Below are 19,836 nucleotides of genomic sequence, written 5' to 3'. Positions count from 1 at the left end.
AAATTTCTCACCCAGGGTATTAGTATCCCTCTGGTTCAAATGAAGACCGTTTTGTTTGTACAAGTCCCACCTTCCCCTGAATGAACCCCAATTATCCAAGAACCTGAAACCCTCCCTCCTTGCAGCCACGTGTTCAACTGATATCTCTCCCTATTCCTTGCCTCGCGATCACATGGCCTGGGTAACAAACCAGAGATAACAACTCGGTTTATTCTAACTCTCAGCTTCCACCCTAGCTCCCTGAAATCCTGCCTTACATCCCTTTCCCTCTTTCTACCTATGTTGTTGGTGCATTTCCTGCAGATGTACTTGGTTTGGACACGAGTGGCATCCCTCACCTCAAACATCATGCAGGAGGAACATTGCTGTCCCTGCACTACCATCCCTGCTATATTAACAACCTGCATTTTTTCAAGGTATAATTTCAGAGTTTGCAGATGATGTAATAAACACTGATGAGGAATGTGTGTGAAATTCATGAAAGGGTCAGTTACTTGGGAGATGTGATTTCATGGAGACTTGTGAAGTGATGAATTTTTGTAGGAGGAACATATGTGGAATTACATAATTTTAAAATAGGTGCAGAAATGAAGAGACCATGTCTATCCAAAAAACCTTAGAAAGGTGCATGCAAGGCAAGGTGAGAAAGTTATTACAAATATTGTGCTGGGTTCTCGGCTTTATAATTAGAGGTAAAGTATAGAAAAACAAGGCAGTTATATTAAACTTCTACAAATCATTATTTTGATCTTAATTGAAATATCAATTCAATTGTGGGCACCACACTTTAGGAAGAATGACTAGTCCTTATTGTGGGTGCAGAGGGGATTTGCCAAAATAGTTCCGGATGTCGGACTTCACTTGTGTTCGGAGATCAGAAAAGCTGGGATTGTTCTTCTAACAGCAAAGACGAGACAGAGGTATTCTAAATCATAAAGTGTTTCATTAGACTAAGGTGAAACTGTTCTCTCTGACAAACCATTTGGTGAGCACAAAACGCACGAAACAAGGCAGAGAGACTTTGGGGTAAGGAGGTTGTTCCCTACAGAGAGAATGGTAATCTGGAATGAGCTGCCAGTGGGATCAGATTCAGTCATAACTATTGAAAGGGAATTGGATAAATATTTGAGTGAAATTTGTGGGGTTACTGGGCAGTGGGATTAATTGGATAACCTTGCTAAGGAATCCATAGTTGCTCTCAGCCTAATGGACAATGGCCTTTTTTTATGCTTTAACTATGATTTTACGTTAAAACTTTATTAACTAGTTACTGACAGATAGGTTCCCCATCTGTCTCTATCATTCTTTTAAATGAGATACATCTGCTTGATGTAGGCTGTGAACCACTGTCAGTCCAGTGATTCAGCTTTTAATGTCTCTCAAAGCAATCTATATTGCTGAAAAAAAAAGACATTCTGACAAAGTTTGATGTGTGACATACATCAGGATAGTCCATAGTGGTAACATCACTAGACTAGTAATCCAGAAGTTCAGGCTATTGGTCTAGGAAGATGTTCTATGCATGACAGTTGTTTCAACTCAATAAAATAATGACAGTCATTTGCTGATTCAGTTCTCAGGGCAGTGCCATGGCTAATCAGAGTCAACATGTCTGATTTAACAGTTCAGCAAAAATACCACTCGTCCATTGCCTCCCCCAGTTTCTGGCCGACTGAGGGGCTACATTTTAGGGCAAGCAGTCACTGGCCTTTTATAGGTCTGAACAGGGGTCTTTTGGTGCAATGATAATGTCCCTACCTCTAAGCTAGGAGGCCTGGGTTCAATGTTGATTAGAAAATATTGAATTGTCAGACTGAGGAACAGCTGCTGCTTGTTTGTTTCTTCAGGTATTTGTGGAAACATTGGACAAGTGTTTTGAGAATGTCTGTGAGCTGGACCTTATATTCCATATGGATAAGGTATGTTAGTATCTGCTATTGTTATGTGTTGTGTGAAATTGTCTTTAATTGCTTTGAAATTCAATTTTATTTGACAATCTCCATTTCTTAATTTCTAAATGCTTAATTTAGCATCATGAAAGCAATGCAGTTTAATATGAGTGAATGTTAGATTTCTAAATTATTACTGAAGTAAATCTGGATAGCAGCTGGTGCTGAGCACTGGCTGATACATCCGTTCCCCAAATAGAACATTATAGCTCAGTACAGGGCCTTCGATGTTGCGCTGACCTCTGAAATCGATCTGAAGCCAATCTAACTTACACTGTTCCATTCTCGTCCATATGCCTATCCATTAACCATTTAAATGCCTTTAAAATTGGCGAGTCTACTACTGTGGCAGGCATTGCATTCCACACACCTGCTTCTGAGTAAAGTAACTACCTCTGACATCTGTCCTATATCTATCACCCCTCAATTTAAAGCTATGTCTCCTCGTGCTAGCCATTGCCATTTGAGGAAAAAAGCTCTCACTGTTCACCTTATCTAACCCTCTGATTATCTTACATATCTCAATAAAATCACCTATCAACCTTCTTCTCTCTAATGAAAACAGCCTCAAGTTCCTCGGCCTTTCCTCATAAGACCTTCCCTCCAGACCAGGCAACATCGTAGTAAATCTACTTTGAACCCTTTCCAAAGCTTCCACATCCTTCCTATAATGCGGTGACCAGAACTGTATGCAATACTCCAAGTGCAGCTTGCAATAGAGTTGTGTACAGCTGCAGCATGACTTTGTGGTTACGCAACTCAATCCCTCTGCCAATAAAAGCTAACATACTGTATGTCTTCTTAACAACCATATCAACCTGAATAGCAACTTTGAAGGATCTGTGTAACTGGAAGCACTAATTTTCGGAGTGCTGATCCTTCATCAGGTGGTCGAAGGTGGATGAAGGAGCAGCGCTCTGAAAGCTAGTGCTTCCACTCAAACCTGTTGGGCTATAACTTGGTGTTGTGTGATATTTAACTTTGTACACCCCAGTCCAACACCGGCATCTCCAAATTATGTAACTGCACGCTGCGATTTCTCTGCTCACCTACACTATCAAGAATCTTGCCATTAGCCCAGTACTCTTCATTCCTGTTACTCCTTCCAAAGTGAATCACCTCACATGTTTCTGCATTAAACTCCATTTGCCACCTCTCAGCCCAGCTCTGCAGCTTATCAATGTCCCTCTGTAACCTACAACATCTTTCATCACTATCCACAACTCTACTGACCTTAATGTCATCCGCAAATTTACTAACCTGTCCTTCTACGCCCTCATCCAGGTCATTTGTTAAAATAACAAACAGTAGTGGCCCCAAAACAGATCCTTGTGGTACACCGCTAGTAACTAAACTCCAGGATGAATTTTTCCCATCAACCACCACCTTCTGTCGTCTTTCAGCTCTCCAAGTTCTGATCCAAACTGCTAAATCACCCTCAGTTCCATGCCTCTGTATTTTGTGCAATAGCCTACCATGGGGAACCTCATCACACGCCTTACTGAAGTCCATATACACCATATCAACTGCTTTACCCTCATCCATCTGTTTGGTCACCTTCTGAAAGAACACAATAAAGTTTGTGAGGCACGACCTACCCTTCACAAAACCGTGTTGACCGTCCCAAATCAACTTATTCCTTTCCAGATGATTATATCTCTTATAATCCTTTCCAACACTTTACCCACAACAGATGTAAGACTCACTGGTATAATTACCAGAGTTGTCTCTATTGCCTTTCTTGAACAAGGGAACAACATTTGCTCTTCTCCAGCCTCTGGCACTATTCCTGTAGACAATGATGCCTTAAAGATGCCTTGGCAATCTTCTCCCTGGCTTTCCAAAGAATCGCAGGATAAATCCTATCCGGCCCAGGGGGCTTATTTATTTTTACACTTTCCAGAATTGCTAACACCAACTCCTTGTGAACTTCAGTACCATCTAGTCTAATAGCCTGTATCTCAGAATTCTCCTTGGCAATATTATCTTTTTCCAGTGTGAATACTGATGAAAAATATTCATTTAGTGCTTCCCCTATCTCTTCTGACTCCACGCACAATGTCCCACTACTATCTTTGATTGGCCCTAATCTTACTCTGGTCATTCTTTTATTCCTGATATACCTATAGAAGGCCTTAAGGTTTTCCTTGATCCTATCCGCCAATAACTTCTCATGTCCCCTCCTTGCTCTTCTTATCTCTCTCTTGAGGTCATTCCTGGCTACCTTGTAACCCTCAAGCGCCCTAACTGAGTCTTCACATCTCATCCTAACAAACCGCCTCCTTCCTCTTGACAAGAGATTCAACTTCCTTAGTAAACCAAGGCTCCTGCAGTCGACAACTTCCTCCCTGCCTGGCAGGTACATACTTATCAAATCAGCAGTGGCTGTTTCTTGAATAAGCATCATATTTCAATTGTGCCCATCCCTGCAGTTTCATTCCCCATCCTATGTATCCTTACTCTTGTCTAATCGCATCCTAATTGCCTTTTGCCCAGCTATAAACCCTTGTCCTGTGGTATATACCTATCCCTTTCCATCACTAAAGTAAACATAACTGAATTGTGGTCACTATCACCAAAATACTCACCTACCTCCAAATCTAACACCTGGCCGGGTTCATTACCCAGTACTAAATCTAATGTGGCCTCGCCCCTTGTTGGCTTGTTTACATACTATGTCAGGAGACCCTTCTGCACGCATTGGACAAAAACTGACCCATCTGATGTACTTGAACTATAGTATTCCCAGTCAATATTTGGAAAGTTAAAGTCCCCCATAACATCTACCCTGTCACTATCACTCCTGTTGAAGATTATCTTTGCTATCCTATCCTCTACATCTCTGGAACTATTCGGAGACTCCCAACAGGGTGACCTATCCTTTTCTGTTTCTAACCTCAGCCCATACTATCTCAGTAGACAAGTCCTCAAATGTCCTTACTGCTGCCGTAATACTGTCCTTGACTGACAACGCCACCTCAAACCCCCTTTTTTTGTAACCATTTTCTCTTTTCTTAGTGAAACATCTAAATCCCAGAACCTGCAATAACCATTCCTGTCTCTGCTGTACCCATGTCTCTGAAATGGCCACAACATTGAAATCCCCAGTACCCCATGCTGCAAGTTCACCCCCCCTTATTCCGGATGCTCCTGGCGTTGAAGTAGACACGCTTCAATCCAACTTCTTACTTGCCGATGTCTTCTTGTGACCTTGAAACCTTATTTCTGACCTCACTACTCTCAATCTTCTGTATACTCAAACTACAGTTTAGGTTCCCATCTCCCTGCTGTACCAGTTTAAACCCACCCTAAGAACATTAGCAAATATCTCTCCTCCTCTCCCCCCCCAGGATATTGGTACCCCTCTGATTTAAGTGAAGAGCATCCTGTTGTAGCGGTCCCACCTTCCCCAAAAAGTGCTCCAATTATCCAGGAATCCAAAACCCGCCCTCTTGCACCATCCCTGTAGTCACGTGTTCAACTCCTCTCTCTCCCTATTCCTCGCCTCGCTAGTACGTGGCATGGCAACAAACCACAGATAACAACTCTGTTCTAGATCTAAGCCTCCACCTTAGCTCCCTGAATTTCTGCCTGAAATCCCCATCTCTCTTCCTATATTGGTATCTATGTGGACCACAACTTGGGGCTGCTCCCCAGCCCCTCAAGGATCCCGAAAACACAATCTGAGACATCACAAATCCTAGCATCTTGAAGCAACACACCAACCATGATTCTCTCGTTCCCGCAGAACCTCCTATCTTTCTCTCTAACTATGGAGTCTCCAGTGACTAATGCTCTACTCCTCTTCCCTTCTGAGCAACAGGGACAGACTCTGTGGCAGAGACCCATGCCCCATGGTTTACCCCTGGTAAGACGATTCCCTCCCCAACCAACAGTATCCAAAATAATATACATGTTGTTGAGGGGGAACGGCCTCAGGGGATGCCTGCACTGCTTGCTGATTCCCTTTCCATCCCCTGGCAGTAACCCATCTACCTGCTTCTTTTACCCAAGATGTGACTACCTCACTGTAACTCCTCTCAATAATCCCCTCTGCCTCTTGAATGATCCGAACATCCTCCACGTCCAGTTCCTCAATGTGGTTTCGAGAAGTTGGAGGTGGAGTTGGGTGTGCTTCCCACAGATGTTGTCAGCAGGGACAGTAGTGGTGACCCTTACCTCCCACATTCTGCAGGAGTTCCATTCAACTGCCCGAACCTCCTTTCCAACATTCTAAATTTCCATAAGACTACTGAAAAACAAAAAAAAAGTCACCTTACCAATCTGGCACGTAGAACCCTTTTTTTTGGTTAGAGGAGAAGGATGGATGGGAGACACTATCCAAGTAGTGTTTTGGATAAAGCAACCATCCAAATATAAAGCCTCACTTAACAGCAGTCCTGTGTCCACGTCTGCTCAGTGTGCGCTCTGCTTATACCTAAGGTAAGTTTTTATATTTAAAATATATCTTCCCTTCAGGCCTCTGGTCCTCGCTGTTGCTCCTCCCACTCCAACTGCCACCGCAAAAAACATTTTGTCACTCCCACTAGATTCTTGGCTTCTTGTGATTGAAATGTTTTTCTGTTTATTAATTGCTGACAGATTTGTTAACATTATGACACACATTCACAGAACGCAATCATGGGAGTGAAAGAAGATTTAATAAAATTTACCAAAGGATTGTGTAACTTTGTGATTTGGCAACGTTGCAAACTGAAAACTGCCTGCTGTGTAATTGTATTTAGATGTATGTAGCACCTGGAAATTAGAGCATTTCAATCCTAAATGTTAAGATTAGAATCAGCTTTCTATGTTGATGCATTTGATTGGTCACTTTCAGTGTCTGGGTCACTGAGCTTTGGTTCCCTTGTGGTTTCAAGTTTCAGTGTAACAAGGCTTCTCAGGCTAGAATTTGCAGTTGCTCACTTTCACTGGAATGCATATGAGCTGGCAGGACTTCAGGATCAATGTTCTTTCCCTTGACCAGTGCTTCCCAAACTTTCCACTTGCTGTAACCTTATTTTCAGGCTTAAAATGCAGTCACCCCAGAGTGAGTGAGGTTGTCAGGATAGAGCAGTGGGGATTGGGGAAAATGGTTTTAATTGCAGAGAATGCCCTTCATTTTAAAAAAGTGTGTTTAAAGAGGCCTTCTAGCCCTTGGCCCAAAGCTCCACGATAGCCATTGCTGCTCAAACATTGTGACCCCAAATTTTTTCCTGTATTCCCACAGGAAGATATAACCCATTGTTAGGAAGCCTGACCTAGCCCATTACAAGATTTATTTCTTGCATGAACTTGATAAGATCCAAATAGACTGCTGATTTTGGAGGGGGGATGGGGTGGGCGGGGCGGGAGAAGTAGCCAAATATATAACCCAGAAAATTGTAGCGATGTCAACGCTCAAACACATGATGAAGCAACAACATTGAGCAGGATCCTCTTTGCCACAAATATATTTTCAGTAATGTATATCAGTTCAGAAGCATTTATAAAAATTCTGAGAAATAGTCTGACTCTTTAGTTGTATTTCACCAATCCTCTTTTTGATTAATATGCTGATTTTATATTTTATTTGGGAAACTTTTTCCACTCTTTTATATTTTAATGCTGCTGAGTGACACTTAACTATGCTCTGAAATGACGGAGCAAGCCTGGGTTTGGAAGGTGCTGTCTTAAGGATCTTTGGTGAATTTCTACAGTACATCCTGTAGACAGAACACACTGCTGCTATTGAGCACCGGTGGTGGATGGATTGAATGTTTGTGGATGTGGTTCCAATCAAGCGGGCTGTTTTGTCCTGGATGGTGTCAAGCTTCTTCTGTTGTTGGAGCTGCACCCAGATAAGTGGTGAGTATTTCATCACACTTCTGACTTGTGCCTTGTAGATGGTGGAGAGACTTTGGGGTGTCAGAAGGTGAATTACTTGCCACAGTATCACTAGCCTCTGACCTGCTCTTGTATTTATGAGGTGAGTCCAGTTGAGTTTCTGGTCAATGGTAACCCCAAGGATGTTGACAGTGGGGGATTCAGTGATGGTAATACCACTGAATGTCAAGGGGCTGTGGTTAGAGTGTCAGTTATTGGTAATGATCATTGTCTTCAGTATTATTGCTGATGAAAATGTGTTGCTGGTTAAAGCACAGCAGGTTAGGCAGCATCTCAGGAATAGGGAATTCGACGTTTCGAGTATACCTGCTGTGCTTTAACCAGCAACACATTTTCATCTGTGATCTCCAGCATCTGCAGACCTCATTTTTTACTCTTCAGTATTATTGCTGGCATGTTACAGGAGCCTTTGCAGTATCCATGCCTCCAGCCATTTCTTAATATCACATGGAGTGAATCAAATTGGCTGGAGACTCGTATCTGTGATGCTGGGGAACACTAGAGGAGCCCGACATGGATCATCCACTAGGCACTTCTGACTGAAGATTGTTGTGAATGCAGCAGCTTTATCTTTTGCACTGATGTACTGGACTCCTCCATCATTGAGGATGGGATATTTGCATAGCCTCCTCCAGTGAGTAATTGTTGACCACCATTCACGACTGGTATGTGGAAGGACTGCAGAGCTTAGATCTGATCCATTGGTTGTGGGATCGCTTAGCTCTGTCTCTCACTGGCTTTTTATGCCATTTGGTACGTAAGTAGTCCTATTTGGTAGCTTCACCAGGTTGACCCCTCATCTTCAGGTATGCCTGGTGCTCCCGGCATGTCCTCCTGCACACTCCATTGAACCAGAGTTGATCCCCTGGCATGATGGTAATGTTTGAGTGGGGGATATGCCAGGCCATGAGATGGTGCTGGAGTACAGTTCTGCTGCTGTTGATGGCCCACAATGCCTCGTGGATGCCCTGTCTTGAGCTGCTAGATCAGTTTGAAGTCTGTCCCATTTAGCATGGTGATAGCGCCACACAACATGGAGGTTATTCTCAATGTGAAGGCGGGATTTTGTCTCTACGAGGACAGTGCGGTGGTCACTTTTACCGATACTGTCAAGGACAGATGCTTCTACAGCTGGCAGATGAGTAAGGATGTGGTCAGGTATGGTTTTTGTTCTTGTTGGTACCTTCCCCACCTGCTGCAGTCTCAGTATAGCAGTTAAATCCTTTCAGACCCGACCAGCTCGATCAGTAATACTGCTACTGAGCCAGTCTTGGTGGTGAACATTGAAATCCCCATTCAGAGTACATTTTGCACCCTTGCCACCCACAGTGCTTCCTTGTTCAACATAGAGGGATACTGATTCATCAGCCGAGGGAGGACAGTATGTGGTAACCAGTAAGAGGTTTCCTTGCCCACGTTTAACCTGAAGCCATGAGACTTCATGGAGTCTGGAGTCGATGTCAAGGACACCCAAGGCAACTCTTCCTCAACTGTTTTCCAATGTGCCACCACCTCTGCAGGGTTTGTACTGCTGGTGGGACAGAACATATCCTTGAATAAGCTCCATATTTCAATTGTGCGTGTCCCCTGCAGTTTCCTTCCCCATGATATACATCCTAAAACTTCACTAATCGAATCATAATTGCCTTTCCCCCAGCACTAACTCTTGCCCTGTGCTATATACCTATCCCTATCCATCACTAAAGTAAACATAACCGAATTGTAGTCACTATCACCAAAGTGCTCACCTACCTCCAAATCTAACACCTGGCCAGGTTCATTACCCAGTACCAAATCAAGTGCACTTGTTCGCTTGTCTACGCAGTGTGTCAGGAAACCATCCTGCACATATTGGACAAAAACTGACTCATCTAAAGTACACGTTTCCAGTCAATATTTGGAAAGTTAAAGACCCCCATAACAACTACCCTGTTACTCTCACTCCTATCCAAAATTATCTTTGCTATCCTTTCCTCTACATCTCTGGAACTATTCAGAGGCCTCTCAAAAACTTCCAACAGGGTGATCTCTTCTTTCCTGTTTCTAACCTCAGCTCACACTACCTCAGTGGACGAGTCCTCAAATGTCCTTTCTGCCACCGTAATACTGTCTAACTTGACTAACAATGCCACACATCTCTCTCTTTTACCATGTTCTCTGTTCTTACTGAAGCATCTAAATCCTGGAACCTGCAACAATCACTCCTGTTCCTGCTCTGTCCATGTCTCCAAAATGGCCACAACATTGGAGTCCCAGGTACCAACCTGTGTTGCAACTTCGCCCACCTTATTCTGGATGCTCCTGGCGTTGAAGTACACACACTTCAAACTACCTTCCTGCTTGCCAGTGAACACTTGCGACCTTGAAACCTTATTTCTGACTTCACTACTCTCAACCTTCTGGACAGTGGAACTACAATTTAGGTTCCATTCCTCTGCTGAATTAGTTTAAACCCTCCTGAAGACCATTAGGAAATTTCATCCCCAAAGATATTTGTACCCCTCTGATATAGGTGTAGACCATCCTGTTTGTAGAGGTCCCACCTACCCCAGAATGAGCCCCAATTATCCAGGTATCTGAAATCCTCCCTCCTACACCATCCCTGTAGCCATGTGTTCAACTCCTCCCTCCCTCTATTCCTTGCCTTGCTAGCAAGTGGCATCAGCAACAAACCAGAGATAATAACTGTTTGTTCTAGCACAATAAAAGTAAAAAACATGCTTTAATTGGACTTTAACAAAACAAAAACATGTTTTTTACTTTTATCGCACTGATTGTTGAGGATTTGTTATTAATATTTGCTCAACAGAATTTGAACCTATTTCTGCAAGTCACTACTTAATATTCAACAATTAGTCAACCTCCTTCCTTCTCTAGTTCCCACTCTTTAAATAAGCATGAGATATTTAGTTAAATATACAGAACAGATTTTATTGAAACCCAGCATAGGTAAGTGGCTTTTGGTTTCTGTTTAGAACTTTTGAGATTGCCCAAGAACTGACAAAAACCAGACTCCTTTATAAAGTAGATTTGGTTACATGAGAGTTTCGAGTCACAGATAAAAACGAATTATACCAGTTCCTGAGTCTGTTGAAACTGTGACCAATTCAACCATTTAACATGTAGATAGTTCACTACTTCTAAACAAAAAGCTTAAAGCATTGAAAAATTCATCAGCATGCATTGTTAGCATCTTTAGTGTAGTTAAAAAGCCTGAAGGTGTTCCCAGGAGATTTTTATTCAAACAAAACCTCTACACAGTATGAATCAGAATTTACATTAACGAGCTGATTTCAGGGTACCTGCTTTACATCAAGGTTTTGTTTACATTTAGGACGCATTGGAGATGTTCTTGCCCTAAATTTTGTCATTTGTTCCGGGGCTATATGAGTCCTATGGAGTATCTTTAATTGAATAGCTTGGGTGCTCCGGTTTCCTCCCACAGTCCAAAGATGTGCAGGTCAGGTGAATTGGCCATGCTAAATTGCCCATAGTGTTAGGTAAAGGGGTAGGGGTATGGGTGGGTTGCGCTTCGGCGGGTCGGTGTGGACTTGTTGGGCCGAAGGGCCTGTTTCCACATTGTAAGTAATCTAATCTAATCTAATCTAATTACAAATGGAGATCATTCTGGCATTTTCCCAGATGTCGTCCCATATTTCTAAAGGGATTTCCTACGCCAATACCTGATTCCATGTTTCAAACAATTATTCCATGTCTTTCGATACTTCATTCTGTAATGAGTGATAAAGAGTGCTGACTGAGGGTGGACCCATTGGCCATAACACTCTTCTTTCCCTATCCGAGGGTTGGGACTGAGACAATTTGGGACTGAGACAACAACCCAGATAGCCTCCTTCTTCAAAGACCGCAATTTCCCCCTAGACGTGGTCGACGATGCTCTCCACCGCATCTCCTCCACTTCCCACTCCTCCGCCCTTGAGCCCCGCCCCTCCAATCGCCATAAGAACAGAACCCCATTGGTTCTCACCTATCACCCCACCAATCTCCATATAGATCGTATCATCCGTCGTCATTTCCGCCACCTCCAAACGGACCCCACCACCAGGGATATATTTCCCTCCCCTCCCCTATCAGTGTTCCGAAAAGACCACTCCCTCTGTGACTCCCTCGCCAGGTCCACACCCCCCACCAACCCAATCTCCACTCCCAGCACCTTCCCCTGCAACCGCAAGAAATGCAAAACTTGCACCCACACCTCCACCCTTACTTCCCTCCAAGGCCCCAAGGGATCCTTCCATATCCACCACAAATTCACCTGCACCTCCACACACACCATTTACTGCATCCGCTGCACCCAATGTGGCCTCCTCTATACTGGGGAGACAGGCCTCCTACTTGCGGAACGTTTCAGAGAGCACCTCTGGGACACCCGGACCAACCAACCCAACCACCCCGTGGCTCAACACTTCAACTCCCCCTCCCACTCCACCAAGGGCATGCAGGTCCTTGGATTCCTCCATCGCCAGACCATAACAACACGACGGTTGGAGGAAGAGCGCCTCATCTTCCGCCTAGGAACCCTCTAACCACAAGGGATGAACTCAGATTTCTCCAGTTTCCTCATTTCCCCTCCCCCCACCTTGTCTCAGTCCCAAACCTCGAACTCAGTACCATCTTCGTAACCTGCAATCTTCTTCCTGACCTCTCCGCGCCCACCCCCACTCTGGCCTATCACCCTCACCTTAACCTGTTGCATTTCCAATGCCCCTCCCTTGAGTCCTTCCTCCCTATCTTTTATCTTAGCCTGCTTGGCACACTTTCCTCATTCCTGAAGAAGGGCTTATGCCCGAAACGTCGATTCTCCTGCTCCTTGGATGCTGCCTGACCTGCTGCACTTTTCCAGCAACACATTTTTAGCTCTAATCTCCAGCATCTGCAGTCCTCACTTTCTCCTTGATGCTTCCTAAAGTCTGGAAAATCCAGTCCTCCCTTGCTTGTGGGGGCTGCAGCTTCTTTAATAAGGGGCTATCTGTGATTTCAAATGAAAGAACCAGACCAGCCTTATAGTTTACACAATGCCGGCCTCGGCAACATCACAGGGAGCATTCTCATAGGGTATAAGAGACAGGGCAAAATATTCATTTTAATTAGACCTATTCTGCCTGACCAAGATATCGGGAGATCCCCCCCAGCATTGAAGGTCTGCCTTATCCTATCTAATGGGTGCCCAAATTGGCTTAATATAGCTGACCAAATACTGGGGTGATTAAAAATACCTAAATATAAAAAACCCTCCAGAGACCACCGAAATGGAAAGCAAGACCCGTCCAATAAATTGGACATACTAGTGAGACTACCCATCAGCATGGCCTCCGATGTAGTGAACTTGATTTTGTAACCTGAGAACGCACTAAATAAATTGATTACTTGGATCAAGCGGGGCATAGATATCAAAGGATTACTAACAAAAGGAGAACGTCATGTGCATAAAGGGTAATTTTATGTTTACCTGAACCAACTCTTGGAGCCTTTATAATAGAATTGGCCCATATAGCTTCCGCTAATGGTTCAATTATTAGCTTGAATAATAACGGTGAGAGAGGACATCCGTGATGACAGCCTCTACCCACACTGAAGCTATCTGAGCCTAAACCATTAGTAATCACGGCCACTTTGGGGTCATTGTACAATATGGAGGCCCATTTAGCGAATACCTTTCCGAAATTTTCCAGTGTGTAAAACAGATATAACCATTCAACCCGATCGAATGCCTTCTCCGCATCTAAACAGACTACTATTCCCAGTATTCTTTCCTGATGACAGATTGAATCATATTTAAAACCCTTCTAATATTATTAGATGATCTACGACCCTTGATAAGCCCCATCTGGTCCTCTTTTATGTTGCATGGTAAAACCCTCTCCAGAGGGTTTTAGATAGAATTTTTAAATCTACATTTAGCAAAGATATTGGTCTGTATGGTGCACAATCTTCTGGGGCCTTTCCTTTTTAAGAATGAGAGAAATATTTGCTTCTCTCATTGAAGGCGGGAGGCAGTCCTGACTATATGAATAATTATACATGTGTGTAAGTGGGCCAGCCAATACCCCTATAAACTCTTTGTAGAATTCAGCCTGGAATCCATCTGGGTCAGGTGCTTTACCACTCCGAAGCTGCCTGATTGTATCAAGTACTTCCTGGGTTGTCAAGGGAGCAATCAGGATCGGCACCCTGTTCCGGAGTTAAGTCCGGAAAGGCCAGGCTTTTAAAAAAGGACTCCACCTTCTTAGCTCTGTCTTCAAAATCCTGTGATTTATACAGATCAGAATAAAACTTTCTGAAGGCTGTACTGATCCTTTTGCGGTCATGAGTCAAAGTACTAGCACTTTCCCTAATGGACGTGATAGCTTGAGGGGCTTTTTTTATCCTTGCGAGATACGCTAGGTATCTACCAGGCTTATCGCCATATTCATATAGTCTTTGCTTTGCAAATAATATTTCCCTCTTTGCTGTTTGAGTAAAAAATGAGGTCTGCAGATGCTGGAGATCACAGCTGCAAATGTGTTGCTGGTCAAAGCACAGCAGGCCAGGCAGCATCTCAGGAATAGAGAATTCGACGTTTCGAGCATAAGCCCTTCATCAGGAATAAGAGAGAGAGAGCCAAGCAGGCAGCCAAGCCTGCTTGGCTCTCTCTCTCTTATTCCTGATGAAGGGCTTATGCTCGAAACGTCGAATTCTCTATTCCTGAGATGCTGCCTGGCCTGCTGTGCTTTGACCAGCAACACATTTGCAGCTCTTTGCTGTTTGGATAAGTGTGGCTGCCCTAAGGGCTGTAATTCTTTGTAACTTAGCAATAGAGGGTCTATCAACATACGCTGTCTCAGCTGCCTTCAAGTGAGCCTTGAGTAGACATTGTTGTTCTCCCTTTTGTTTTTCCTGTGTTGCCGAGTATGAAATAATGAGACCTCGCACATAAGCCTTAATGGTCTCCCACATCACTGACGGGTTACTGGCCGTACCTGAGTTAATTTCCAAAAAGGTTTTGAATTCCTGAGAGAAATATTTTATGAATTTGCTATCCTTCATTAAGAAAGAATCCATACGCCAATGTCGGGGGCTTGCCTCATCGTCCCTAGTCTTAAGTTCCATGTATACTGCAGCATGATCAGAGATTATTATATTACCTATTTTGAAGGATACTATGGAGTTCAAAAAGTTCGAGAGAGCAAAAAATATATCATTTCCAGTATGACACTTATGTGGGTTAGAGTAGAAAGTAAAGTCTCTGTCCTGCAGATGAAGGCACCTCCACACATCTACTAACCCTAGCTCCTTATTCAAACCCGCCAATTGTCTGGATCTAAGAGATATACCTGCAGTACTCTTGGGTATCCTGTCTATCTCTGGGTCCATAGTACAATTAAAATCTTGTCCTATAATTGTGTAACGAGCCCCAAAAGCCATCAGTTTGGAACATTCCAGAAGGAGGTGTGTGACAGTCTCGTCCCCCCCCGCAGCTGCTTCGAGGGCAGCGTGCGGCGCGACAGAGAGTCCGGGCGTGCATAAAGGATCTCACCGGCAGAGCCCTTCTCACCACCAGCCAAGCCATGTCTTGGTGCTTGTTGGAAAGTTCTGGCGATGAGGCATTCTGCCAAATGGCTTTGACAGTCTGCTCAGGGAACCACTCAATAGGATCCGCCCTCTCCTTTTCCCGAAGGGTCTCAAGGACACTACGTGCTGACCACTTCCTGATGGACTTGTGATCAAAGGTGTTTTTCTTCATAAATTTCTCCCCGAAAGACAGGTGATACAGAACGGTCCAACTAATTGGAGCGTTCCACTGCAGCGAGGCCAGGCCCATCCTTCGCAGCACCGGGGACAGGTAGAACCTCAGTACATAGTGACACTTGGTGTTTGCGAACCGGAGATCCACGCACAGCTTGATGCAGCCATACACAAAGGTGGCCATCAGGGTGAGGGTGGCATTGGGAGTGTTTTTTCCCCCATTGCACCGGTCTTTGTACATTGTGTCTCTTTGGACCCGGTCCATCTTTGATTTCCACGTGAAGTGGAAGATGGCTCGGGTGACTGCGGCAGCACAGGTTCTGGGGATAGGCCAGACCTGTGCCACATACAACAATACTGAGAGTACCTCACACCTGATGACCAGGTTTTTTCCCGCGATGGAGAGTGACTGTTGCTCCCATCTGCCTAATTTCTGTCTCATCTTCCTGATCCGCTCCTCCCAGGTCTTGACGCACGCCCCAGCCCCCCCCGAACCAAATACCCAGCACCTTCAGGTGGTCAGTCCTGACAGTGAAGGGGATAGAGGATTGGTCGGCCCAGTTCCCGAAGAGCATGGCCTCGCTCTTGCCTCAGTTTACCTTGGCCCCCGAGGCCCGTTCGAACCGGTCACAGATGCACATGAGTCTGCGCACGAACAGCGAATCCGAGCAGAAAACGGCAACGTCATCCATGTACAGGGAGGCCTTAACCTGCAGGCCCCCGCTGTCAGGAATAGTCACCCTTCTCAGGCTCACATCCTTCCTGATGGATTTGGCAAATGGCTATATGCAACACACAAACAAGGCGGGTGAGAGGGGGCAGCCCTGCCTGACTCCAGATCTTACAGAGAAGCTATCTGATTCCCACCCATTGATTGAGACTGCACTGACAATGTTGGTGTAGAGCAGTCTGATCCAATTGCAGATTCCCTCCCCAAAGCCCATTTTGGAGAGGACATCCCTCATATATGTATGCGATATCCTGTCAAAGGCTTTCTCCTGGTCCAGGCTGATGAGGTGTCCACCCGCCTGTCCTGCACGTAGGCGATCGTATCCCTGAGGAGTGCAAGACTCTCAGAGATCATCCTGCTCGGTACAGCACAAGTTCGGTCAGGGTGGATCATGGCTCCCAGAGCAGACCTGACCCGGTTGGCGATGACCTTTGACAAGATTTTGTAGTCTGTGTTTAACAGTGAGATTGGTCTCCAATTTCTAATTTCGTCCCTCTCCCCCTTCCGCTTGTAGATGAGGGTGATGATGCCTTTCCTCATGGATTCACTCATGGTACCTGCCCGAAGCATACTGACATACACCTCCAGCAGGTCCTGGCCAATCAAGTCCCAAAGAGCAGAATAGATCTCGACCGGTAAGCTGTTGCTTCTGGGAGTTTTATTCTTTTCGAAGGACTCGAAGGCCTTGGTCCGCTCATCCAGAGATAGCGGCTGGTCCAGCCTCTCTCGTGTTCCGTCATCTAGGACCTCCGTGATAGAGGACAGGAACGACTGGGAGGCCGCGCTGTTGGTTGGCTTCGAGTCATGCAGACTGGCATATAAGGATTTGCTGATCCTCATGATGTCAGCCTGAGATAACATTACCGAGCCATCTTCTTCCTTCAGGCTGCTGAGCACGGAGCTCTCTTTGTGCACGTTCTGGAAGAAGAAACGTGAGCATGTCTCGTCCTGCTCCACCGAGCGGACCCTGGACCGGAAGATTATCTTGGAGGCAAAGAGCAAGGCTTGCTGGCCCTTCACCTCCTGGAGGTCCTCCATGACATCAACCCCTAACGTCTGCAGCAGAAGCAGGTTCTGCATACTTTTCTGGAGTTGGGACAGTTTTCCCCGCCTCTCTCTCACCTCCTGAACACCTTTGAGGATGAAGAACCTCTTGATGTTCCCTTTTACTGTTTCCCACCAGTCTGCTGGAGACTCAAAGAGGGGCTTCATGGTTCTCCAACCTGCGTAATCCCTCTTGAGCTCCTCGATGTTTCCTGGGGTCAACAGCTTAGTGTTCAGTTTCCACGTTCCCTTGCCCGCCTGCTGCTCGTCCTGTAGGTGACAGTCGGCCAGCAGGAGGCAGTGGTCAGAGAAGAACACCAGCTTGACGTCGGTGGTTCTGACCGAGAACGTTCGGGACACAAACAGGTAATCTATCCTTGAGTGGATAGACCCATCTGCTCGTGACCATGTGTATCTACGCTGCGCTCCATCTGCAGGGGTGCTGAAGACGTCGTGCAGCTTGGCATCTTTGATCGTTTCCATCAGGGCTCTGGACGTAGCGTCCAGTTTACTGTCCCCCCCTGCCGGATCGTCCCTCTGCATCAATGATGCAGTTGAAGTCTCCGGCCAGAATGACCAGCCTGGACGTAGCCAGCAACAGCGGAAGCTGTTGCAGGACGGCCAACCGTTCACTCTTATCCGCTGGGGCATATATGTTGATTAGTCTTACGGGAGCGTTTCTGTATTTAACATCTGCGACGAGGGGGCGCACGCCCACCACCTCCTTAACCTCGGAGATGGTGAAGTTGCCTCCCCGCAATAGGATACCCAGGCCTGAGGAGCGGTTATCGTTGCCCCCCGACCACACAGGAAGGCCAGCGTTGAATCACATCGCGTAGCCGATTTGATGCTACGCACATTGATGCTGGCAATTTTAAACCCCATTTTAACAGTTTACAGGTTTACCGGTGTCCATTTGCTGCTGGTCTTGCCCCTCTGGGGTAGCTGTGTGCATCCCCCGTGGTGGCGGCAAACTGCTGGACCTTCCCAGGGCTGAGGTAGCTGTCCGGCTCCACGCTGGAGCCATTTCCCCGCTCTGGTGTCTTCGGGTCGGGCCCAGGGTCTGCACCGTCCAGTTCTCCATCTGACAGCAGGGCTGTCACAGGACCGCTGCTCCCAGTTACCTGGAGCTGTGAGCCGGTGGGTAACTCTTGGTTCTTACCAGGTAGGGGGAAGGTCTTTACTCATCCCCTCAGAGGGATCGTTTTTTCCTTCTTGGGCAGTGCTGCCCTCCTTTCTCCCCACGGCGCTCTGTCTCTTCCTCTGGTGGCGACCCTTCTTGCGCCCGTCCTCACCATCGGAAGAGCTGCCTGTATCCTCGGCTTGTAGGTGTCGTTTCCCCCTTCTCTGGGTGGCTTTGAGGCCCCAGAGAGGTTTCCTCTTCCTGTTTTTTACCGTAATCCAATCCTCTGCCTCCTTTCATTCCTCCTCTTCTATTTCCTCCGTTTGCCTTGAAGGAGCTTGGATCGGCTGCTGCACCTCCCTGCTGTCTGCCGTCTGCTCTGCTACCACCTGCTCTTCCTTCTGGGTGCCTCCGGGCACCGTTTCCGTGCTATTTTGTGGTGCCTTGCTGGTCTTTGTCAGTCCACGGCTCGTGTTGGCACACATCTGCTGCTGCAAACCCACAGCACTCCAGCAAGACTTTCTTCACAAACACTGTCCGATCGACCGGTGTGTGCTCCTCCACCTTCTTCACAGTCACCCTGATTGTGTTGCGAATGCCTTGGCCAGGGCTGCAAGCGGCTGCTGAGGCCATAGCTCTGAGGTTGGCTGGTCCCTGAATTGGCGTTAGGCAGAAGCCAGCATAAAGATCCACCAAGAGCAGGTCAGCACAACCAAACGAGCCTCCAACGTCCAATCATGATCCAGCAATGATCTTCACTAGCTCTGATGACTCGCAACTCGACACCTGTCCCGATAAGAACAGACACTTGATCTTAGCCAAAAGGCTGAGAAGCCCCTCCTCTCTTTTTTTTTGTTTCCAAAAATATACTTTCTTCGTAAAATAATCATAAAATAATTTGATGGACTGTACATTTGGTAATGCCATACATATGTCAACATTTCAGCATCCAAGGAACAGGAAATTTGACGTTTCAGGCATAAGCCCTTCATCAGGAATGAGGAAAGTGTGTCCAGCAGGCTAAGATAAAAGCCTTTTATCTTAGCCTGCTGGACACACTTTCCTCATTCCTGATGAAGGGCTTATGCCCGAAACGTCGAATTTCCTGTTCCTTGGATGCTGCCTGACCTGCTGCGCTTTAACCAGCAACACATTTTCAGCTCTGATCTCCAGCATCTGCAGACCTCACTTTTTCCTCAGAATTATCATTGTTATATACAGGTCTGTGCATTTCTCACTCCTATGCCCCTATATTTAGCTGAGGCGTCAGCAGAGCCCAAACGACTGCATGGGCCCCCTGTTCTTCTTTAGACAGGCAGATGTTAAACGGCGGTCTTTCCCCACCGCATCCCTCAACA

At 45.8% G+C, this 19,836-nt stretch overlaps 1 protein-coding gene across 3 annotated transcripts in view; it reads left to right on the top strand.

The window, feature by feature from the left end:
* Positions 1–19,836, top strand: part of LOC132834312 (AP-3 complex subunit sigma-2) — a 98,483-nt gene that overhangs the window by 63,397 nt on the left and 15,250 nt on the right. For 2 of the 3 annotated variants that reach the window (XM_060853060.1, XM_060853057.1), the window contains one exon: positions 1,848–1,919. The exons of the other annotated variant lie outside the window; for it this stretch is intronic. In XM_060853060.1, the coding sequence (XP_060709043.1) occupies positions 1,848–1,919 (72 nt within the window). The remainder of the gene's footprint in view (positions 1–1,847; positions 1,920–19,836) is intronic. 3 annotated transcript variants of the gene reach the window in all.

The sequence above is a fragment of the Hemiscyllium ocellatum genome, chromosome 39, assembly GCF_020745735.1.
Source record: "Hemiscyllium ocellatum isolate sHemOce1 chromosome 39, sHemOce1.pat.X.cur, whole genome shotgun sequence".
Classification (NCBI taxonomy): domain Eukaryota; kingdom Metazoa; phylum Chordata; class Chondrichthyes; order Orectolobiformes; family Hemiscylliidae; genus Hemiscyllium; species Hemiscyllium ocellatum.
Note: the sequence above shows the minus strand (reverse complement) of the source record. Positions and strands in the feature narration are given on the sequence as shown.